Consider the following 25,285-nt stretch of genomic DNA (forward strand, 5'->3'; position numbering starts at 1 on the left):
TTGGGGGACAAAAGAATCTGACCCTTAACAGCAGAAAGATGAAGGAGCTCATTGAATGAAGCTCACGCGTGTGAGTCTCAGTACCGTGTTTTTAATATAAACACAGAGCTCCCCTCCTCTGCTCTTACCGGTGTCCATCACCCTGTCCACTCATTTATGTGCGCTGCACTTGCTGTAACACTGCTTTAGACAGTTAAAAATATTTACTGTACCAAAACTATTCATGAACTAAAAGCTATGTTTAGTGTTGGTTTTCTAGGTTCCTCCAGGTTCATGCATCCCCCGTGTTTTGCAGTCAAGTCACATCTCCATGTCTCAGTTTCAAGTCTGTCTTTGTGAATGTCTCGTTTCCTGTTTTACTTTGATAGTCTTGTGTCCTTTGCTAATGTTTCCAGTTTTGCTTCCTTCCCGTCTCGCTATGTGTAATTTCTCCCAGCTGTGCTCTCCTCTTGTGTCTCATTCCCTTGTTTTCCATCTGTGTATTTAAGCCTTTTTGTCTTCCTCTGTTTGTTGCCGGATTATCTGTGCATCACTTGCTGCATTTTTCCGTGTTCCATGTCTCTACTGTTGGCCAAATGGCGCTTTCTGAAGCACTGAAGCTTGTATTGAAAAACGGTTCATTACGCAAAGCTTTTCAAAAGTCATCTTTGGTGACATCTGGTGGCCAAAAATATGAAGCGCAGCTCAAATCTACAACTTAGAATGAACTGCTTCATTATGATTGCCCACACTGAAGAGCTGAATTGACAGCTTCTGTTTGATATCATGTGACAGTTTTTTTCTGATATCGTGTTTTAAAGTTTTTTCCAGTTTAGGTTTTTCTAGTTTAGTCATTCTGTTCTTTGCATTTGTTTGTATTTTTCTTGGCCGTCATAAATGCTCACTTTCATTTTAAGTCTGTCACCATCTGTATTTGGGTCCACACTCTCTCCACTCTGCCCAGTTCAACTGAGCCCTTGTCTCATGCCTGCCACAAATATTCAAAATATTACCCAGAAGTTACAATAAACCATATTAAATTGTTGCATTATCTAGTTTAGAGAGCTGCTAACTCTCTTAGAGTGGACCAGCTTCCATGAAGGTCTTTCTGTGAGTCATGCAATGTGCTGACATCCAGTGGCTATGGCATGAACTGCATCACAAAAAGAAAATGTGAAAGAGCTTATTTGATTGTTTATGCGATCACTTTGCTGAGGTAAGGGAGTGACAGGCTCAGGTTATCACTGCTACACTGTTGTCTAATGAGATCGAAGACAAACAACAATGCTCCACCAGCTTGTAGAGTGTTATTAACTCACTATAATTAAGCATTTCTTTTCGCACATGAACTGCAGCCCTGGTAAGAAAAACATAAATTGACTGTTCATGTTCAGGCCATGACCAGGGGCATCTACAGGTTGATCTATACAGAAATGCAGAAGAAATGTGTATGGGCATAGACATAGAGAGACAGGTAACTTCATTGTGTTGATTCTGGAATATTCTGGATTACTGCAATAGGACGGGGCTGCACAGCGTCAACGTGTTAGCACGGTTAGCTCGTTAACACGTTGACGCTGTCCAGCCCCATGCACGGGGCCATCTGCCGGTAACTCGTTAACGGAGGTTTGCTGAGTTAATGCAGTTATGGCGTTAACATCATTTTAACAAGATTAACGCTGACAGCACTAACTAAAATCAACCAACTGGCAAAACAAGAGCTGAGGAAATCTAGTATATTTGTCAGTGAGCTTAAAAATCCTATCCATCAAAAAAATGTGCTTCCAAAACAATGACAGTAGTCATTTTATACATTTTCTGACAGAAAATCCGGTTGAGGAGTTCCATGAAAAAGAGGGTGCAGGCACAGTGAGATATGATTGGGGAAAAATCTGACCAGAATTACACACAGAATGATGTAAAAAGGTATAATTTATTGTCTGAATTCTTCCAAAATTGCATTTATTATTACTACTAATATCTACAGTGTCATCAAATCCAAAAGATCTGAAGATCTTTTCTAGTTTTCCATTTGAAGTATTTCATTAGGCTTAGTCATTGGATTGCTGTGACATAGTAACACATTCAGGTTCATATTATGTGTCAGATGTTTAATATTCATTAAACATTTTCAAACTCTTGTGCACTATTTAAAACTGTATAGTCACACTCATACTTGTGAGTTCTATAGCTTGTGCTCTCCAGCACTGATGCTCTGGTAGATCGTGTCTGTCAGAGGAATGTAGCTCTTTTGCTTGTAGTCCAACACATAGAGAGGATCAACGACTTTTGAGGGGTTGAAACCACTCTGCACCAGATGGAACTTTTGCTGTTTGAAGGTACTTGTCGTTTCCATGACCTCCTGAGAGGAAAAAACAATCTGAGTTACTTCAGAGTAGCAGGATGTTTAAACTGATTTTAGTAACATATTTTACCTGAAGCCTTATGAAAAGTGGACGAGCGTATCCTGGTAGATCCCTCACTACATGCTCAAACAGCTTCTTTCCATCAAATATGAAGCCCGGTCTTACAATGATTGATGCCATTCCTCCTCTGCCCTCGTGTCCTGTGAACAACATGGATCAATGTTAAGGGATACTGTTTTTCACTGATGCCACATGGACATCCTGCTTGTGTTTAATTGGCTAAGGACAGCAAAAATGTAGCACTTGGCGAAGTAGATATTGTGGATATTTAAAAAAAGAAAACATCTATACTGCAAGTTCTCACAGTCTTAGTAACTGCATTAATAATTAAGCATGGCGACATGATACCTGGTACTTGCACTCCATACACGTTGACTTCTTGGATAAAATCTACCAGCCCAAGAATCTCTGTCACCTCTGTCGTGGATACATTTTCACCCTTCCACCTGAAATTGGGGGGGAAAAAATTAATTGGTAGAAGCACAGTCTGTGTCAGACCAGGCTTTACACTCGTATGGTAACAACCTGTGTTACTGCTGGCATCTGTCCTTTTTAATTTTTTGATTTTTTGTTTAATCCTTATTCAGTGTGGGCCTTTGGCAAGTCTTTCCCAAGGGTAAACTGATCTCTTGTTTTTCCTTGCTTCGTAGGAGTTGCCAGGGCCTTGTCACTGATTCTGTTCATATTTTTTTAAAAGCTAAAGGTAGCCAAATAGTGGATGATTTACACTCTGTTGTTCTCAAGATCTCACATCTGCTTTTTTCTCATAATGTGGTTCAGGTGGCTTCATCAAATGACCTACAGCTTGCCTTCAAGTCTTAACTAGAAAAGAAGTGGACTGACCACACTGGCCAATGACAAGTTACTGCCCCAAGCAGAGGAGTTCAAGTTCACGAGTGAACAAGAAAACCAAGCCTACCTCATCATAGAAGCAAGAGAGAGAGATAACTAAAGCCATAGTGGCTCAGACGTCACCTGGATTGATAAGGTCCGTGTCACAAATTGAGGAACCAGGACACACAGATAAGTAGTGGGCTACTGGAAAAAGCAGGTACAAGTGAGCAAGGGATGAGAACAGGGCCTGTTAAATGGACTTCTTATATAGCTCTTATCTACTCTAAGCACTCAAAGCTTTTTACACAACTTACCTCATTCACTAATTCACACAAGCACTTTTTTTCTAAGCTGTTGGAACGCTACTATGCAAGTAACCCGAGCAAAAGTGGTTACATGAAGAGGATGTGGGACCTATGGAATCCTCAATACCCAACATCTAGACTGACGGCAAAATAACTGGTAGCTCAGTGTTCCGACATTCAGAAGCAACTGGTATCACAACTGGACAATGATGAGGTACGACACAAATGCTATGGGAAGAGGGAGCCAGGACATTTCTTTTGGCTGTAGTACTCACGATTGGGCACCAAGCCCAAAAGTACACCTGGTGTGTTGAAGGCACTGAGTGTAAGAACAGCTGACCTGAGCAATAGGATCATGGCTAAGCTGGAAAACTGAACCCCTAGTGGCCAAATACCAGAACTATGTGAAGAACCCTTCGAAGGTCTACTAGAAGATGTGCATGCAGCATCCAACAGTCCCTGCTGCGACCATCACTGAAAGCAGCAGCTGATCTACTGACTGCAGTCACTGAGCATCTGGCTAACTGAAGGCCGGACTGTCCTGTTCGAGGACATCATCAGATAGACCAAGTGGCTGACATCCAGAAATCCTACCAGTGGCTGGACAAAGCTGGACTGAAAGACACTAATCGTGGCAGGGCAGGAACAAGCTCTGAGCACACGATCCATACAGGCTGGGGTCTACCACACCCGGGAAGACTGCAGTTGCAAGCTGTGCAAAGATGCCACTGATGCCACAATCTAGCACCTAACAGCAGGGTGCAAGATGCTAGCAGACAGGGCATACATGGAATGCCATAACCAGATGGCTTGCATAATACACAGGAACATCTGCGCCTAGTAACTCCCAAGGCTAAATGGGACATGCCCCCATTCAGAATGACTGAGCTAAGATCCTGTGGGACTTCCAGACAGACAAACTGATGATGACTAACCAATATTGAAACGGTGGAGGAAGATGGCTGTAGTGATAGATGTAGCTATACAGAGTAATAAGCTAACTACACTTTCGAGAGGCGCAAGAAGTGTCAAGGGCTGAGAGAGAAACTCAAGAAGAGGTGGAGCGTAAAGGCCACTGTGGCAATCAGAGCACTTATGGCAATGAAGCCTAAGCTGGGCAAGTGGCTTCAACAGATCCCAGGACCAACATCCAAGATCTCTGTCCAGAAGAGCGTAGTCGTAGAAGCAACAAAGATACTGTACAGGACCCTCAAGCTCCCAGGCCTCTGGTAGAAGACCCGAGCTCGAAGGACATGAGCTTGAAGGATCAAGAGCATATGGTCTTGATCCTTCAAGCTCAGGTCTTTTACCAGAGGCTACATAGAAGTCTATATAGAAAATGTATGCAAATCAAATCTAAGAACATCGTAAACATCTTATCTAAGTACCTGAATGTGTCTCCGACTCGGTCTCTAAAGAAAATGAAGCCCTCATGGTCTTCCGCCATGAGATCGCCTGTGTTAAAGTAGGCATCACCCTTGACAAACACATTTCTCATCAGCTTCTTTTCAGTCAGTTCCTTGCTTCCAGCGTAGCCAAAGAATGGGCTAATAGCGCTGACCTTGGAAAGTAAAAGCCCCATCTCACCTAAGAATAACAGAAGTTCAAAATCAATACAAATACTTGTTCAAAACGTTCAAGTTTAAAAGGGAAGAATAAGAAATGAATTTGTATTCCAACCTTACCCTTGTCCACTCGCCGGCAGAAACCATACTGATCTTTCACTGGTTCATCTTTCACAATGTCATACTTCACCAAATCATACTTAAACAGGAGCTACACAAAATGTCAAAAGGAAATAGTGTTATGGTGGGTAACTGATGAACAGAGTAATCAACTATGAGGATTGGAACACCATGTGGATTGAGAGAAGTATCTAAGCAGCTTTAAAGTCCTGAAAAAAAAATCAATACCTTTTGTAGTCACTGTCAAAAAAACAAAACAAAAAAAACTTTATACATAATTTCTACATCTTAGCAGATGGCATTAACTCACTGTAGACATTAAAATGTGCTAGTTTCAATAAGAATAGCTAATTAGCCCACAGATCTGCTTAATGCTAAATGTCTTTAAGGGCATTTAAACATATACATTTGCATTAATATGTAAAGCCAGCACACACCACTTCTAAACAATAGTGCAACAGTGGAAATGGTCTGTAGCACCAAGTTCCTGGAAGTACAGAAAACAGACACTCAGTGATGCAGATCAGAGCTCTTCCTAAGACAGTTCTGCATCGCCTGCACTTCTTTGCAGCGGTTGAGGAGAGCTCACCCACCCTCTCCTATCCTTAACACTTTCTATGTGCATATCTGTTTGCTTGGGAGCTCGCAGTGCCACAAACTGGAAATCTGTAGAGAGGGTGGGGACAGCAGAGAAGATCAATGTGTGTTCACTTTCCCCCATCCAGGACATTCTGCAGAAACGCTATCTGACCAGAGCAAACAAAATCCTACAGAAACCCTCTCATCCCCAACATGGTCTGTTCTCTCTCCTGACATCTCGGAAGAGGTTCTGCAGCATTCGTACCAGAACAGCAAGATTCTGCAGCTTGTACCTTTCCTGCTGTATTCAGAGCCAGGCAGGTATTTTTGTTGTAATGTACAGTGTTGGTGTATAGAAGGAATGACAAAAGTCAGTCAGTCAGTCAAGCTTTTGTTAACCAATAGGTAATGAAACTAAATGCTAAATAATTAATGGATTGGTTCTTACAATTTAGCCCAATGATTTTCACAACTACAGAGGAAATGCTCACATACAAATTATAAACAATATGGAAAACTAGATACAATGAAACTATGAAAACTGTATGAATAAACCCTTGTTTCTTCATATGTTGTTTTTAAGGAGCCAGACTAACATATAACAACCAGTGTTGTGTCTACACTTACACATCCTCAAGAGTAATTAGCTGAAAATTTGAAAACTATTAAAAGAAATTTCAAGAAAGCTTGCCTAAGAGATTTCAGATGTGTTGACGAACAATAGTGTTGATGCCGAATATTGACCTTCAGGTCCATTAGAATTGTAAAAACTCTGCTTTGCTTTGTACATTGTATTTACATGTTTGTATATGTTTCAGTTGACAGCTGGACACATTTAGCATTTTCCTAGCAAAATATAAAGAAACTAGAGAATGCATTTACTAAAGAAAATGCAGTGTGAATTGCTAAAAGCTGAATGACTTGAGCTGAATTGTTGAAATATTTGGGAAAATTGTTGAAGCTGCTAAAACACAATTTTCCTGAAAGCCAAAGTGCAGAACTGTTGAAAGCTGAATCACACAACAATGCAGAAGTGTCACATTTAATCTGCATTTCATGGGAAAAACACAAACAGTACATTGCTAAATATGAAAAATGCCAGCAAAGCATGATGACGTACATGCTCAGCCGAAAGATTAAGGAGAATGATAATACGGAATGTTTTAGGACAAATTAAAATGCGTGTAAAACATTTTGAGTATCTATTAAATAAACATTAGAAACAAAATGACTGATATAAGAAAAGCAGATTTATGGTCAGAAGAATTCAGAATAAATAACAAAGCTCACATACTCTGAATCACTTCAAGACCTCAATCATGTTTTTAAATGTCTAAACTCAAGAATATCACATCAAAAGGTTTAATATTTACTGAGCAAATGTAAGCTGCTCTGTGTGTGTGTGTGTGTGTGTGTGTGTGTGTGTGTGTGTGTGTGTGTGTGTCAGGGAGGGTGAGGATGCAACAGAAAATGATGACTGACTATTGAATAGACCTCAAATGTATCTAAATGTATCTAAATGGATTGAATTGGAATTAACAGATTTTCATATTCTGCTTTTGCATTTGTTCTCTGTATTAATTAGCCTTAAGGTTTGTGTTTTCTAGCGCTATCTTGTTTGTCCTAGTTTCTCACTAATAAAAAGTGGCTTCAGGCTTTGCACAGAACAGGTATGATACATAAATATGTAAACTACTCCCCACTTTTAGACAAATAACTGAAGGTACTATTAATAATTTCAATAGAATATTTACTTTTATAGATGGGTCTAAAAGTACATGAGTCTTTGTTTTTGTTTAATACAAGACATTTGATTGACAAGTTATGTGATCAGATGGACATCTATGCCACCTACAAAGACTTACTTTCAAGACTTATATTTTTCAAAGTATATTAAATTAATAAAAAAACAAATATGGTTATTTGCCTTTTATATATACTCATAATACAGCCACTTTATTAGATACATCTGTTCAGCTGCTTATTAACACACATACAGTATGTTAAATGGACAAGTTCCTAGGATAGTGCTTTTCTATCCCACCTGAGAACTCAAAGTGCTTATCTAATCAGCCAATCACACGCCAACAACTCAGTGCATTTATGTTTTTAGGTATAATCAAGATGACAAACTAAAGCTGAAATTGAGCACCAGAATAGTTAAGAAAGGGGATTTAAGTCACTTTTAATGTAGCATAGTTGTTAGTGCCAACAACACAAAAGAGACAACTCGTCAGGTCAGGACTCTACAGTCCATCTACACCTACAGTGTACTCTTACAACGATGAGGATGTACACATGGGACAGGGAGGGAAGCTGGTTTGAGCGGGGACAGATGAAAAGGGAAAGACCATCTCTCAATCTCTGAATGGAAGCGGGAGTCATCTTTCAACATCTTACAATGCTGTGATTGCAGCCATTCCCCAACCTTCTGTGAATGGTACTCATGGCCTTGATCAATGGTCAAGGTAATTCGCATTTTAGTGATCTAGAAACTGAATGTAATTAGGGCAGTTATAAAATGTATAAAGAAGGTCCAATCTAATACACTTTATATTAATAGACACTCATTATTCCATAACGTTTTCATAATTGTAGACCAACAAAAGAAATCTAAACAATACATTTTAACTGCATGTTACAGAACTAACACTACTTTTAACCATATGTTTTATAACTTCACTTTTACAACTTCTTTTATAACATTGTGGGTCAAATGAAAAGTCACCTGGACACATCTAAGAATAGCTGAAGTCAGAGATTAGAGCCAAATACATGGATCCACTCTTATGTAAGTCCACTGATTAACAACAGCCAGCATTAATACCTACCAAAGCCACAGTAAAGCAACTTCACTACTCATTCTTCTCCACAGTCACAACAGACTTACAGTACATGTATAACTATGTAAGAAGTTGTTTAATAATCTGACATTAGTATTACATGTATGACATATTCAATGTATGACAAGTTTTTAGTTTGTGTAATATCACCTTGATGAGGGTGCTGTGTATTCTACTGGGTTGAGATGATGCGACAGACTTGACACTGAATAATATCCCATATCCTAAATATATCCTTGGGCTACCTTTGCAATACAGTGTTGGTCATTATTTATTAGCACTGTGAAGTGCTGTCCAATCAGTTTTGAATCTGAACCTGAGCAGGTTCTAAACTACTTGCACAAAGGCGGTTGTTTGATTGTTGGGTTTTTCTCTTTATTATTGTAGTCTTTCCTTTATAATATGACTTTGTAAATAAAGCTGAACTGAATCAGTAAATACTAGCGGCAGTCATGGGTAATCCAGTATGTTAAAGATAAATGGTAAATGGTAAATGGCCTGTATTTGTATAGCGCTTTTCTAGTCCCTAAGGACCCCAAAGCGCTTTACACAACCTGTCATCCACCCATTCACACACACATTCACACACTGGTGATGGCAAGCTACAATGTAGCCACAGCCACCCTGGGGCGCACTGACAGAGATCATGAAGGAGTTCTCTCCATGCCCGTACTTTTATGTTCCTCTCAATTTGTTAAGTTCATCTTGGTTTCATCAGGCCTTGAGAGAGGACTTTCAGACCTTGAAAATGTATCTTTTCAAGAGTTCTTGAGTTAGATGGTGCAAAGCTGCTTTTCTTAATCACAGAAATAATTATACCATCATGCACTTTAGATTTAGACTGACATTTTGCACTGGAATAATAGTGGCAATTGATTCAGTGAGCTGTTAAAAATGACCATCAACTGTGCCAGGGGTGGTGGGCATTCAGTTCAATTTAGTTTTACTTACATAGCTCCAACTGTAGATGGGGCTGATGAAACTACCTGTGAGCCCATTATCTACATTTTTGAACCTCTGAAAATGTATGTAAATGGCTGTGACTCCTAAAAAGTTAATGCAGTACTTCTGTAAAACTCCTTGAATGAAAGCTGTCTGAACATTAATCCCGTATTGACTGTTTGCTTTAAAATCCATCTGCAGTGGTTTAGAAAGGCAATATTATTAAAATGATCTTTGCCCAACAAATAATAGACCCAACTGTATTCATGGATGGGCAGAAGTGTAGTAAAGCAACAGGGTTATGTGAAGAACATTGTTAAGAAATGTCAACATCCGCTCGCTTACGAAAAAGGGACATTTCGTCCAGAATCTCCTCACAGACCATAAGTTAGACTTTTTCTGTTTGACTGAGACGTGGCAACAGCCCAATGACTTTTCGCAGCTCAACAACTCCACTCCTGGGTTTGTTTACACCTGCCAGCCTCGTGAGTCCGGCCGTGGTGGAGGTATCACGGTAATCTATCGCAAGATCTTTCTTTCAATGTCAAAATAACCTTTTCTATGCCCAAGAACCCTTGTACCATTTCTTTTCAGAATTTTAAGAAAACCCATCCTGACACCCTTTCTTTTGCTTTCTCTACTTATTTGCATTTTCATAACCTGCTCACCCAAGAGGACTTGGTTTCCTATTATAACTCTAGTCTCAATAATATTCTAAACTCTGTTGCCACACTCTAAACCAAATCTGTATCATTCCCTCAGTCAGCACCCTGCTGAGAGAGTTTACAGCTGAACTCAGGCTTCTGAAAGCAAAAGGCCGACGGCTTGAACGCCTCTATAATAAGAAAACTGGTCTTACTATTCATAAGGAAATGTTTAATAATCATGTTTTGTATTATAAAGAGTGTATTAATCAAACAATATCTGCTTATTACTCCACCATGGTCTGTGCAAATGATGATTCAACCAAGACACCGTTTTCACTGTTCAACTCTTCTTTCAGGTCACCAGATTTTTACCTGCTCATCCAAGACCTGGTTTGTTCCACGTAGCGCTTCCTTTGCATTTCCACTCCCATCACACTCTTTTTCTGCTTTCCAACTTCCCTCTGTCACTGATATTTCAGAACTCATCTGTAAGTCAAAACCTGGTCAAGGCCTGTTTACCCTCTTTGCTTCCCCTCATATCTGCTATCATTTATTCTTCACTTACTACTGGAACTGTTCCTGCTTCCTTCAAAGTTGCTGCCATCGCCCCAATATTGAAAACAAAAACAAAACGCAAAACAAAGCAAAACAAAACAAAGTCTAGATCCCAATAACTTTGATAATTTTTGTCTTATTTCCAATCTACCATTCCTCTCAAAAATTCTTGAGAAGATAGTTGCCACACAACTCCACTCATACTTAACTAATAATAATCTGTATGAACAGTTCCAGTCTGGTTTTCGCCCCTCCCATAGCACTGAAACAGCGCTTATAAAAATAACCAGTGATCTTCTTATGGCAGCTGACTACAGTTTACTTTCCATTCTTATTCTCCTCGATCTGAGTGCTGCTTTTGACACCATCTCTCACTCCATTCTCCTTAGTAGGTTAGTCTCCATCGGTCTCTCCCATACTCCACTAGCCTGGTTGTGGAGTATGTCTCATCGCACTCCGTTTATTCGACTCAAATCCTTCACCTCTCAGCCCTTTCGTCTGGTCACTGGCATATCAAAGCAACCTGGAATCGTCAGTTTTTACCTCCTCGAGCCATTGCTCGTTGATGCAGTAATTCATTTTATATTTGTAATATTTATATTTAATTTCATATTTGCCTTGAGGCTTAACAACACAAAAAATTAGATTTACTGAGGTTCGACTTAGGGCACTACATGCAATAGTTACTATGACAATAATAACATGAATAATAAAACTCACATGTTTTACACAAGAATTGTGGACAAATTCCAAAGCAGAATCTGTCTTTAGTCTTGTATTAAACAAAAATGTTTTTAATCATTTTATTTGATGTTTCAGTGTTTTAAGACCAGCAAGTAAGACTTTAGACTTATTTAAGAGCTTGATGTCATTAGAAATGCAGCTTCCCCTAATGAGCATTCCTTATAAAGAAATTATTTTGTTATGATGGTGAAGTGAATCTGTGCAGTTCTACTGACATGTCAAATTACTTGACATTATAACATGATTTATTATAATCATTTACTTTTGTCTACCTTCTCTTATGAAAGCACACACCAAGGTAGTGCTCGTTTACTAGAGAGTAGCGTGTAGGCTTGGTCACACACACATGGAATAGCTTATTTCCATGCACTTACCCTGTAAAAGAAGTTGGAGCGGCCTACTGATCCAATCTTGCCAATGTGGTTCATGAAACACAGATTTCCTTCAGTGGAGCCATATACTTCACACATTTTGATTTTCCCAAAGCGACTTTGGAACTCCTGCCACACATCCTGATGCAGCCCATTTCCCACTCCCATCCGCACCTTATGAACTTTATCAAGCTCTGTCTGATGGAGAGAAAAATACAAATACATCAGCACAAGATTTCTGAAAAGTATTACGAAATCATTTATTTAAAAAACTGTTAAGTGGGAAATAATTTCCACTTAATAAATGTCTCTGATTATTACACTGACAGGGTGGCATATAAATAGGAAAAGGCTATGTTATGTAATGTGTTTTAAAGAAATGTTTAAGTGCATGTTCAGTTTATTTCATTTTATTTATACAGCGCCAAATCACAACAACAGTGGGAAGGAAAAACACCCTTTTAACAGGAAGAAACCTCAGGGAGAACCAGATTCTGGGGAGGGGCAGCCATCTGCCCATCTGCCCAGGGAATCTCCCAGCAGCCGACACCTATTGCAGCATAACTAAGGGAGGATTCAGGATCACCTGATCCAGCCCTAACTACATGCTTTAGCAAGAAGGAATGTTTTAAGCCTAATTTTAAAAGTAGAGATAGTGTCTGTCTCCTGAATCCAAACTGGAAGCTGGTTCCACAGAAGAGGGGCCTGAAATCTCAAGGTTCCCCCTCCCATTCTACTTTTAAATACTCGAGGAACAACAAGCCCGCAGTGCGAGAGTGAAGTGCTCTAATGGGGTGATGTGGTACTATAAGGTCATTAAGATAAGACGGGGCCTGATTATTGATATATGAAGGGAAACCAATACAGGAGAAATATGCTCTCTCGTTCTAGTCTCTGTCAGTACTCTTGCTGCAGCATTTTGGATTAACTAAAGGTTTTTCAGGGAGTTTTTAGGACAACCTAATAATAATGAATTACAATAGTCCAGCCTAGAAGTAATAAATCCATGAACTAGTTTTTCCAGCCACTCTGAGACAGGATATTTCTAATTGTAGAGATATTGCACAAATGGAAGAAAGCAGTCCTACATATTTTTTAAGGAGGAAGTAATTACTGAGGTTAACTCAGAAAGCTCAATTGAAGAAAAAGACTAAATGCATTTCAATGGTACTGAAAGCAGCTGTAGATAATGGTCTAATAATGATGGTGCATATGTTCCAGGTACTCATGTTTTAGGGGACTATATCTATTAACTTTGTCCTCCTTACTTAGAATGTGCATTTCTAGGGCATGTTGCAAGGTTTATAATTTACACTGTGTAGAAACACAGTATAAGTGTCACAAATATGACCGCCATAAATAATTAAGAATTGTATAAAGAGGATATACAAATAGGGATATCCTTTGTAGACTAGCTACAGTTAGCTAACTGGTCCTAGTCTAAAGTCCTAGTCTCTATGGAATTTGGAGCCAAATATCCAGTGCGATATGATGACATCTATGGTATTTGCTTAGCTGGTGGTATTTGCTTTGCATAATCAAAGTGCAGAACAGGACATTGAGAAATTAGTATCCATCCTTGTCAGCACATATTTTGTGAAAAGGTTCTTGTGTCTTGTGTACGTTTCATTTACCAATCACTGATGAGGACAGTGGCGGCCAACCTTTCACCCACACAGCCAAATGACACAGAACATGGACAAAGAGGACTTTGAATTCATGAATGGATGAGCTTGGCCCTGACACTGTGTGTGCGTGCATTTCTACATGATGTAAGGAGGGCAGGAACAGTAAACAATGGTCCTGCTTATTTTTCTGTCACAGTTGTGAACAGTATTACTTGAATGACTCAGTGGAGCAGTTACAATGACAACTTCCATTAAAAATAATAAAAGAAAAATACTTATTGACATAAACTCTAACAATAACATAGTAATATTATAAGAACATCTAACAGAACATTTTAGGTACATCTATAATTTTGTCTGCTTCTCCTTATTTAGTCCCTTTGCTCTGTCAACCATTACTATATGCAGATTATCTGGACCCTTTTCTAACCTCATGGTTTAGTAACATATTTAGACGGATGAAAATTGTGATGAGATATTAACAGAAAAAAATGTCTGTGTCATTTCCAGCTGAGCCTAGGTGAGAAGAGCAAGTAATTGTTGCATGCACTTTCTGTATGTCACCCCACGCCAAAGCCAAACATATTGCCAGGAGTGAGAATGCATCTGACACAACATCTGTCCTGCCCTGATCTACTTATATTATCTAGAGCTGTTAAAAAGTTTGAATTTCAAATGATGATGGTTTTACACCATAATGTAACAAGAATAAACTAATTTAGGGTAGTGAGTGGGTCCAGCCAGCAACAGGTTACCTTTGTCTGGTTGCAGAGGTACCTGCAGAGTTCACCAATATACTGGAAAATAGTAACATCATGTTTTCTGCAGTCATTCCAGAACTGAGAGGCTGAGAACTTCTTCTTCAAGACTAAGGTTGCACCTATGGTAGAATAGACAACAATGCAGTTAATAACACTGTTATGGGATGAAATTAGAATGATTCCTCTTTTTAATACATCTGTTAAGCTCTGTTTTATTATACTGGCCCACAGAAAGACAAGTACAAAACATAATGCAGTAGTGACATGCAAACTGGGAGCTGCCTGAGAGCTGAAGTCTCTGCATTCCATTGTACTATCCACAAGAAAGCCTACATCATGACAGTCAAGTGCTCAGTGGGTATAATATGATACTATGAGGTTTTTAAAATAACAGAGTTCGTGATCGTTCTTGATTGGATTTAACATGGAGGCGGCTAAGAGAAGCTAACGTAAGAGACATTAAAGTTCTATTTCTAGTCCCTGTTAGTATTCTCATAGCATTTTGGACCCTCTGAAGGTTGGTACTAGAGGCCAAGGTAATGCCATCAAGATTAAGGATATACTAACCTGATTTTTGGATTGGCTATAGGCCCAACCCTTACCCCCCAAAAATCAGATATCACTGTCAATTCTTTCCTTGGTTAGAAAAAAAAACAAAAACAAACACAACAACAAAAAAAACCCAGCCTTCGCAACATCTAGCCAACCCAATAACACTTTTGAGGACTTCAGTATAAAAGTCTACAATCAACAGACCCCATCATAATTGATTTTTAAGAAAGTTTGCAAATGGTGCAAACCACTGATTCCACTCAATAACAGAAAAACCAGATCAGATTTTGCCCTATAATTTCCTTCTTTTAAATTCAGATAACACTGAGGTCATTTGTACTTGGCCCTAAAAATCTTAGACATATGGGATCTAACCCAATGCTTAGTCTGCATGGCATTGATTTTGATCAGGATATGTGCATATTAACTATCAGGGCATTAGCTTTACCAAGGATTGTTTTCAGAACTTGTCAAGATGTTGATCTCAGAATGTGAAGGATTCAGCATCACTAACTTTGGCATAGATGGAACAGATCCGCAAAGCAGTTAATCATCAATACTATGAAACAACAAACAAAAACTCCTCGAAATTACTCCATAAGCAGAAGAGAATGAACCGACTGATGAATTCAAAAACATACGAGATTACTTTTATGTTCAAACTGCAGAAACAGTTTTCAGTGTACTTAACAACAATAATATTCCCATCTGAGAATCTTGCAGCATAAAATAAAGCTGCTTGTTAAAGTGAAACATGAGATCTTCAAAGAGGTTTGGTAGTTACATTGTGCTGAGTAGACAATGTCTGCAGCTCTGAAAAACAGCCAATATTCAATATTCAATGCCAATAGAACCAACTCTCTGAAGCATGGAACTTAAATCATAAAAGCAGCAAAAGCAAGTTGCTGGGTGTCATAAGAACACGTCTCTGTGTAATCTTATCATCTTGAATTATAAAACAGTCCAAGATAAATCTTGCTTACATCCTTAAACAATAATGTCAATAGGGCTCATTTACTAATATTTGCATGGAAACATCTTAACCTGTGCAAAAAGTTCACATGCAAAATTACCATCGATTACCATATCTTTTTTTTCTCACAGCTATACTTACTACAGCAAGTATAGCTATACTGTCAGACCCTAATCGTGAAGGGATTAGCAATGCAGAGATATTTGTAGACCTACCTAGCTCTATAGTTCCACCTACACCAATCAGGGATGCTGCGCTGTGATAGAGTGGCAAGGTGACATAAATTACATCATCTTCAGTTGCCCCAAATGCCCAAAAACCTGCTGCTGCCTTCAGGCTCTGGAGGTGAGAGATCACTGCAGCCTTAGGAAGACCTGTGGGGAAATAACCGCATAACGTTATATTTGGGACGCTACATTTACAAAATAGCAAATAGCATGCTTTTGATTGAATAAGCGGCCATCTGAAGAACAATTCAAGCTTGAATTCTGCATAAATGAAGTGAACACCTTTTTGGGATGCGAAGCTCTCGGTCCAATAATGAAAGAGGAGGGTATACCATAGATGCAATAATGCCAGTCACCAACCTTTCAACCTTTCCCACTCTGTGCTGTCCCTGTTTTAAAAGCCCATCCCTACCTCTGACCTTGAAGTCGAGGTTTCTGAGATTTGAACTGTCTGAGTAAGTAAATGCATCTATGCCGTCAAGTTGAAAATCCTACATTGCCTAGTTCTCGAGTTATGGCACTCACAAACTCGGGTGTCCATGCCACCTGCGTGTCCCGCCAGGGTGGCAGCAATACCTCAACTTTTATGGCTTAAGGGATAGAAATCATTGTCCCCACTGTATAGATGGGACAAACCCTGTGTTGAACCAGTTTCTGTGTTCATGTGACAAAGAAAAACACAATATGACAAAACTATACATAGATAGTTGTACTTTATTAAGCAAACTGTGTAACCTTTCATAGTGCAGGCTGGTAAAAGTAAATTAATGTTAAACTTAGTAACTAGTAAAAACATCCATCAGGCAGTTTGAGCAATGACAAGGAAATTAGGATCATTTGTCCTTCAAAATCTTTTCAGTTCACCAGTATTTCTGGCCTAATTTAAACACAAGCAGCAGTTTATTCTTCAGTATCACATTTATGTTAAGATCATAACTCTGACTCAGCCATTCCAATAAGCCAATCTCTTTTAAACATCAGTATATGGATATCCCCAAATTATTATGTTCCCCTGACTATCCTTCACACATGGGATGATGGAATAATGAGTCTGGTGTGTGGTGTGCACCGGCTTTCTTGCTCCAAACATTTCAATGTTTTCACTAACTTGTTGTGCAACTTTAGATCATGTAAATCACAAATACAGTTTCCATGTCAAATACTGTAGAATGTATGAATGAGTAATTTAAACTGTATTAAAAATGAAAACAGAATTTTATCACCTTCATGCTCCCCCAACCGACACAACCATCCTGCCCAAATACAGGCTTGAGATTTTAGGCTCTCTTTTCTAGGCAACTGCTTCTGATCTCATCCACAATGCTCGACACCAACACATGAAGCGCTTTTTTAATAATATAATATAATATTCTTTGTGAGTACTGAACTGGTCATCACACTTTCATCAGTTTGCTTCTCAAACCCTCAAACCACCCTGCTTATAAACCACTTGCACAGCTATATAACAAGAGTATATCAGATAGAGTAACATTACACTTTACAGACTGCATAAAATAGAACATCCACTCTTCAAGAGTAATTTTATCGAAAACAATGGACAACACCAATACTTCTTAGCCAACAGGCTTCAGTTCATCTCAGAATGGTTAAAACATACCTTCTTAGTTGAGCCCTGGCTAGATGTTGAACAGGCACTATGCAAGGATCTAGAGATTCCAGACCTACCATTTATTAGCTCAAACATCAAAAGACATGAATGCTTTAAAAGTATCAACATCAGCTTTTCTCTGACAGCATGGTGGGAGTTTCTAAAAATAACGGAGTCTTCATTAATCCCATGCAAACGTACACCTATCTGGAATAACCCTGACATATTACAAAACAATAATATGATTAATTTCCCAGAATGGAGTTGTAAAGGAATTAAATACTTAGAACATATATTAGAGGGAACAGAATTTATTCCATTTGACAGACTAGTTGCACAATATGGGATCAACAAGACAAGATTTTTAGAATATCAACAAATTAAATCCATAGTAAAAAAGAAATTTAACCTCAGTCAAGTTGAATTACAAACACCACTAAGTGCGGCACATTTTCTTACTCTTAAATCCCCCAAATTATTATCTAAAATATACAGAACACTTTCTAAATTAGATGAATCAATATCCCTTCCTATTGCAAAGTGGGAAGCAGATTTATCAGTCAGCTTAGACCAAAACTTCTGGTCTCAGATTTGCTTAAAAACCTTTAAATTAATTAAAAATCCCAGTCTGCAATTAATACAATACAAAATACTACATAGAGTGCACTATACAGGTCATCGGATGTTCAAGATGGGCTTTACATCTTCCAACAACTGCTCACACTGTCAAGGCAATACACCAGACAATTACATCCATGCTCTTTGGTTCTGTCCACCAGTGCAAAAGTTTTGGCGCGAGATATGTGAAGACTTATCAAAGTGTCTGAAATGTAACATTCCAACTTCCCCCTCAGTGTGTTTGTTGGGCAGCTTAGATAATGTCACTTCAGAAAAGAATATCGCCCATATGCTTTTCACTGCCCTATGCATAGCCAAGAAAACAGTCCTCATGAACTGGAAAAATAAAAATAATCTTAATTCTAACCAATATAGAAATTATCTATTAGATTACATTAGTCTTGATACAGCCTCTGCCACCACATCAGATCAATTGCTCTGGACTCCTTTTATCAGCTCCATCACCTAGTGGGGGTGGGGGGTCATAGTTTGGTCCTGCCTTCACTGTTGTGATTGGTGTGGGGGTAGGGACAGGCTTAGGGCGTCGGGGGGTTCCCCTAGCAGATCGTTACATGGAGAAACCTTTGGAATACAAGCGCGCTGATCCACACAGGTATGCACACGGGTGTTCACTGCTCGTAGACCCAAATTACACCTTTCTTGGCTGCTACTTTGAAGCACATCTGTCCTGCGTGCTGCACAACAACATTGAATATTTAGTATTTACTGCTGTTTACACTTAGCTAGATTAATGCGATGGTGTTGTGTTTAGTATGTTGCTTTGTTGGTTTTTTTTTTTTGTCTTTTTTTGCTTGTTTTCTATTCTTCTCTCAACAGGTGATCCAGGAGATTTTTATTTTTTTTCTCCCCCCCTTTCTCACTGTCCCTCTCCCCTTCTGTTTTTCCTTTCCTTCCTCTTTCTTTCTCCCTTTCCTATCTCTCACTCATGTCTGTCCCGTCTGTAACATCTGAAAATAAAATATAATAAATAATAAAAACAAAGATCGACCAAATGGACCAATACGGCAATGCCACGATGATCCATTTGGCAAAGTAAATCCATTGGGTATCCTTGTTGGTCTTCAGACAACAATTCTGATGGCTAAAGAACCAAATGGGACAGGCGAGAAGAGAAAAAAAAAAAAAAGAAAAAAGAAAAAAAAAGAAAACAATGGACAACTGGTACAATTTGTCCCAACATATAAATAAGCACCACTCATTAATTAATAATTGGGGGTCACTGCACCTAGTGCTCCGATTATCCCTGGGACCACTGTTACCTTCACCCTTTACACACTCGAGCTCTTCTCTAAGCCCTTGGTATTTCTTAAGCTTCTCATGTTCCTTATTCCTGATGTTGCTGTCATTTGGTATTCCTACGTCTATCACTACGGCCGTCTTCTTCTGCTTCTTGACCACCATTTTGTCCGTCTGTATCTGGAAGTCCCACGGGATCTTAGCTCGGTCATTCTCGGCCAACCTAGGGGCCGTCTCCCATTTTGATCAATTTCTGTAATGTTGCCTTCTGGTAGTGTGATCCCCCTCAGTTCGGACTACTGTCCCTCTCTTTGTTATCATCTAACTACACTTCTCCAGTCTGAATGACATTCCAATGTCGTTGCTGTATATCCTGGTGGTGTGGATCAGTGAACCGATGTCTCATTTACTCTTGGCACACAGCTTAATGTCATCCATGTAGAGGATTGCTCCATTCACTCTGGCAGTCTTGGCTGACTGTTTGGTCTACCAGTAGCTGGGGTTTTGGGCCTCTGGTACTCTTGCTAATTCCTTTCTGTGCCCCACTCATGTATTGAGCCATGTGCCTGTTCATCTTACTGGACCCTGTTCAGGGAGGTTGCTGTGGTCTGCTCTGAGACCGACTAACCAGTAAGCATTGCCGTTATGGGTTGCGTCCTTATCCCATATGCTCTTCCAGTATTACACTGTCTTCAGCCTTGGTGCTGCTCTTCTCATATTGCTCTGCCAATGAGAGCGCACCTTGGCTGGTGCCGTGGAGAACAGCTGGTTTATTCTCCTGCCTGGTGTACCTCTTCAAGTGGCAGGCCAAGGCTGTGAGTTTTTGCTTGGCAGTTTCCAAAGCCTCTGGTATGGACAGCTTGCTTCTTAGGCACCTTCTTCTGAAGATTCGATAGTTAGCTAACCTCCCTCCGTGCTACTTTGATCTTGGTCTCTAGTCTCCTTCTCCAGGTGGGGTACTGCTTCTCATGGCTGTTCAACTTGTAGTCAAGAATCTCACTGCTGTAGTGTACATCAGATGGTTAGCCTCGGTAATGGTTGCAGCAGGTATTGCCCGTAGCTACGCAGGATCCAGGTGTCAAGCTTCGCCATGATCCCATCTCTCAGGTCATTTCCTCTCGCACTCAATGATCCTTCTTCCAGCGCGCTTGGGGCTTGGTACCCAATCTCGGATGCGGGTGACGATACACCCCCCCCCCCCCAATGACCTGTCGTCCTGGCTCCCCCTTGGTGTAGCATTTGTGTTGTACCTTGTCAATCTCTAACCATATATATATACACTCACCAGTTGTTCCTGACGTAAAGATGTAGAGTGTAGGAGTTTTGAGAGAAGTGGCAGCATGCAGTGCTGCTGGTACAGGCTTCTCAGATGCAGATTCAAGCTTATCCAGCAGAGAGTGCACCTCCGTGTGTTTGGTCCAGCTCCTCATTGCCCACACCTGGATGTTGTCCAACAGCAGACTGTTTAGGATGCCATCCAGGTCTTCCACTAAGTCTAAGACATAGAGACACTTATATCATAAAAGGTTACCTTGACTTTGCTTACTCCTGTAAACTAAATTGATCCTAAAACTGAAAATTTAGGTTTAGGAAGGTTTGATTGCAAATGTACATGTACAAATGTGTTTTCTCAGTGAGACGTAGAAGCATCTTGCAAACAGGAAGCCAATTATATACCATGACACTTAATCTCACAGAATAAAACGTTTAATTGTAGTTTATGGATCATTATGTGCCTTTTTTTTTTTTTTACCTACAGTGCAAGTAGTGACTGTAGGTGAAAATGGAACTGCATCAGTGTTTGCAAATATCTTTCTGTATGACTGACCTTAAAATTCCTGCAGGAAGTTTTTGTCAGGTACCTGAACGGAAAGGACTTAAGTCACACATGTAATGGTTTCTTCACAGTGAAGCTGTCTATGTATTCCATTATTCAGAAGACAGAATTATAGAAATAGTAGAAGCAAAACAATATTTCTAATAATTGCAAACATAATTTGTAATTATGTTAGCATAGCAGCCATTTCTTCAGCATAAGAGAAAGTTGGTAATTTGTTTTGTTTTTTTAACCTATACACTACGTGTCATGAATTTAAAGAAAGAAAGAAAGAAACAGGAATCCTTGGACACTGCTCGCATAATAGACAGGTTTTTGACGGGGCTCCCACAGAAATGCAAAGCAGAAGGTGAAGCATCGGCAAATATGCTTCCAATAAGAAGATTTTACTGTAAAAACAAAGGCGGGGCCTAGCAAAAAAAAGTCTGGGTTCACAATTTAAAGCTGTTCTACGGCAATGGAGGTTGATCAAGCCTTGAAAGCTGGTGCTGCTGGATTACTAACAACCCCCTCTGTCTGTATAAAAGCAGCGTTGGCACCCACTGTGTGGTACCATACCCGAGTGAGCATCAGCTGAACAGTACTTTACAGCAGAAAGTGGTGTGTTGCTACAAACATGCTGAGATTGTAGAAAGATTGCCAAGGGTGTGCTCAGCTGTTAAAGCTGCCACAAGGTGGCTACTTTGATGTGTCAAAGGTTTAGAATACATTTTGGTATATAAATTGATATAAATTGATTCTCTGATTTATTTTTTAACTCCAACTACTTATTTGTATTTTGCTTTCATTTCAGAATCCAATGAGGCATTAAACTGCACGATTTTCAATAAAAAACTTGAAAAACTGGGGTGTGTAAACTCTAAAAACTAACCACGGTTGTAGTGAGGACAGCATTTCTGACAACATCATGTTTGTCTGGTTGAGCAATCTGTCACTCTGTCACATGATTACGACATGGTTAATCCAATTACATGTACAAACAGGAAACTTTCAGTGAAACTTAATTTGTATTAAACATATATTTGCTTATCACCAATTTTTTTGATCCATCCATTGAATTTCTGAATAAATTCCATCCCAAAGCAGATTTGTGGATTTGTGGAATGATCTATATTTAAATTGCAGCTAACATTACACAAACTTATAATAATCTTACAAGGGATCAGCAAGTTACAAGATTTTAATGAGGAGCTATTAAGTTCATCAAATTTTATTTTGTCATCTATTATTCATGTGTTACTCACAGGTGTTGGTTCACTTGTGAGTTCAGGGAAGTAACTAAGTACACTGAGTCAAGTAATATGCATAAGTAGCATTAAGTACATATGATTTTCACTTAAGGCTACTTAAGGGAAAAGTTAATTAATCATGACATCCATAAGTGAAAGTAAGCCAGGTTTGATACCTGCAGTTCAGAACATGAAAGTTGTCAAAGATGTGCCTGACTATCAGAACTGGGAAAAGTTACAATTACACCAAAACTGCATGCACGTTTTAAAACGTATATCTGCCATTAATAAATCCGCACTTTAGTGTTGCGGCTTCATTACTTGGCCAATTAAACTTTAAAGAGGCCTAATATGAAACATTATTCGCAGTACTTGAGAGGTGAAATCCTCACGTGTTTTACACTGCTTAACAAATTCATTAGCTCGCCTGTCGTAAAAACAAAGAAAAGGAAACAAATATTTTACAAATTTGTCCAAACTTGAAACTGAATTCATGTTTTTATACCAAAATTTGAGTAGTCAGAAATGAATCAACCATAACTTCAGGTGCTATTTTTATGTTCAGAAATGCAAGTATATAAATGAAATGTAAAATTCATGAACAATAACAATAATTATATTTTTGCATAAACTATATCATATAATGACTTTTCCTGTGACTGTTTTTGATTTCAGTACGTTTTTACAGGGAATACATTGTAAAGACAGACAAAGCTCTGGTGGAGGGTACCAGGTTACTTGTGGCTGGTGGTATAGCCAGTCAGGAGAAGATAGCCAAGACTGCCCAGTCCCCAGTGTCCACCCTTACCTAACTGGAAAATGTGGTAAAACTGGTAACAGCCAGCCTGGGTTCTGAAGATGCAGAAACCCTGGTGGACAGCATACCTGTTTGTTTCTATACTGGCAAATATCTGCTACTTTATTTGTGTAAATTTGCTTCTTATGTAAATCTACAGTGCTTAACAAACGTATTAGATCACTTCTCCTAATAAGAAGAAAACAAATATTTTGGAAATATGTCAAAAACGTGTTTAAAACAACAACAAATTCACATTTTAGACCCGAATTTCAGTCTGCAGAAATTAGTCAAGCATTACAATCAACCACTAAAACGTTTTTTCCCTGTTCAGGAAAGCAAGTAAAATATAATAATAAATAATAATAATAAATAGTAATAAAATGTAAATAAAATACCATTTAAACTAATGGACGATAGAAATGATATTTTAGCATTAATATATCATTTTGAACTTGTACCTACTAGTGGATTAACTTAATTATAGAAACACACACAAAGCTTACTGGCAGAATAAGCTCCTGTGCTACATTGCAAGGACAAATTTGAGACAAAAATAAAAGATATTGCGTAATATATATAGAGAAAACTATCAATACACAATATTAAAATATCGAGAAAGAATGTTGAATGCTGTACATGAAGATAAAACTGTTTCTAGAGCCACTGTGGTGTATACCGCTTCAATGAAATGAGACTTTTACCTGAACCAACTATTAGAGTTTTAGCTCCACAGGAGTTAAAGCAGTGCAACAGAGACTTGGACTTGATGTTAGTGTTGAGGAAAGCAACCGAGCAGCCGACCTTCGCTAACCCGAACCAAACGCACAAAAAGTCGGGCTCGTTGTTCATGAGCAAGGCAACGCAGTCTCCTTTCCTCAAGTTGGCTTTCTCCAGGAACACATTTGCCAGTCTATTGCTACGCCGATCAATGTCCCGGTAGGTGTGGACGTTCCCGTCGTAGATTACAAACGGTTTGTCCGGGATGCGCTGTACCTGCTGGAGGAACCTGTCCAGGACCGTGCGCACGCTGGAAGTCAGCTTGAATACCTCCAGTTTCACACCGTATCTGACGACTTTCTGCAGAAAAAGAAGATCTCTCCAAAAGTATGGGAAGCAGAGTTTTTGCAGAACATAAACTGATAAAGCAAGAGCCACGAGAACGGACAGACATCCCAGACACAGAGTCATGCTCACGGCTAAGGACCACGAGAGGAGAGGAATGTCACACTGAAAGGTAGCCACTGCGCGCACTTCAACGTCCCAGGTAATAAACACGGTGTGGCAAGTGGCGTAACAGGGACCGTCCAGAAATGTCAATTTCCGCAACATAAGAGTAGAAGATCACAAATGCTGCCTTCAAAATAAAAGGTGATTAACTTACAAAACATCACCTGTGGCGGTTTGCTTTTTCAAATGATCTCTCACGCATGCATGGTGTTAGATGGAAAGAAATTAAGATGCATGTGAAGATTGTGAGACAGGAAGCCCTGAATGCATGTGTAAGACCTTGGTGTCAGCAGATATTTTATATTAAAGCACTCTGTTCACAAGTGGCATCCCCATCTTTAATCAGGATTTGTGAACTTCCATCTAAAATCATACCGCCAATAACCAGGATAACTGTTATTTAAATAACTAAAGCTACTGTGCAGTACAAAAGGAAAATATGCTCAAGACAAATGTATTTAGCCTGAAACTGTTCAAGACAGAAGCCCCGAATCGCATTTTATTTTGAAGGGCAAACTTAAATATTTCCTGTTTTACTGCCTACTAAAATCAACATGACCGCGTGTTTGTGGAAGTGAAATCATGTGACAGTTGTTGTGGAGATGAGTGGGAGGGCATGCTGAGCCTCACCCCTTATTTAAAAAGATAATAGAACGAC

At 39.2% G+C, this 25,285-nt stretch overlaps 1 protein-coding gene across 1 annotated transcript; it reads right to left on the minus strand.

The window, feature by feature from the left end:
• Positions 1-1,893: 1,893 nt before the first annotated feature.
• Positions 1,894-24,658, minus strand: slc27a6 (solute carrier family 27 member 6). The gene is made up of 10 exons (XM_085464645.1): positions 24,102-24,658; positions 20,821-21,030; positions 16,040-16,198; positions 14,294-14,418; positions 11,914-12,108; positions 5,230-5,320; positions 4,933-5,131; positions 2,754-2,851; positions 2,415-2,545; positions 1,894-2,341 (listed from the first exon to the last, which is right to left on the minus strand). The coding sequence occupies exons 1-10, from the start codon at positions 24,586-24,588 to the stop codon at positions 2,165-2,167; spliced, it is 1,872 nt and encodes a 623-aa protein (XP_085320771.1). The 5' UTR covers positions 24,589-24,658; the 3' UTR covers positions 1,894-2,164.
• Between the last annotated feature and the right edge of the window lie 627 nt (positions 24,659-25,285).

Source organism: Copadichromis virginalis, linkage group LG7 (assembly GCF_057382275.1).
Source record: "Copadichromis virginalis isolate Kocher_CV1m ecotype Utaka linkage group LG7, C_Virginalis_male_GT1.1, whole genome shotgun sequence".
Classification (NCBI taxonomy): Eukaryota; Metazoa; Chordata; class Actinopteri; order Cichliformes; family Cichlidae; genus Copadichromis; species Copadichromis virginalis.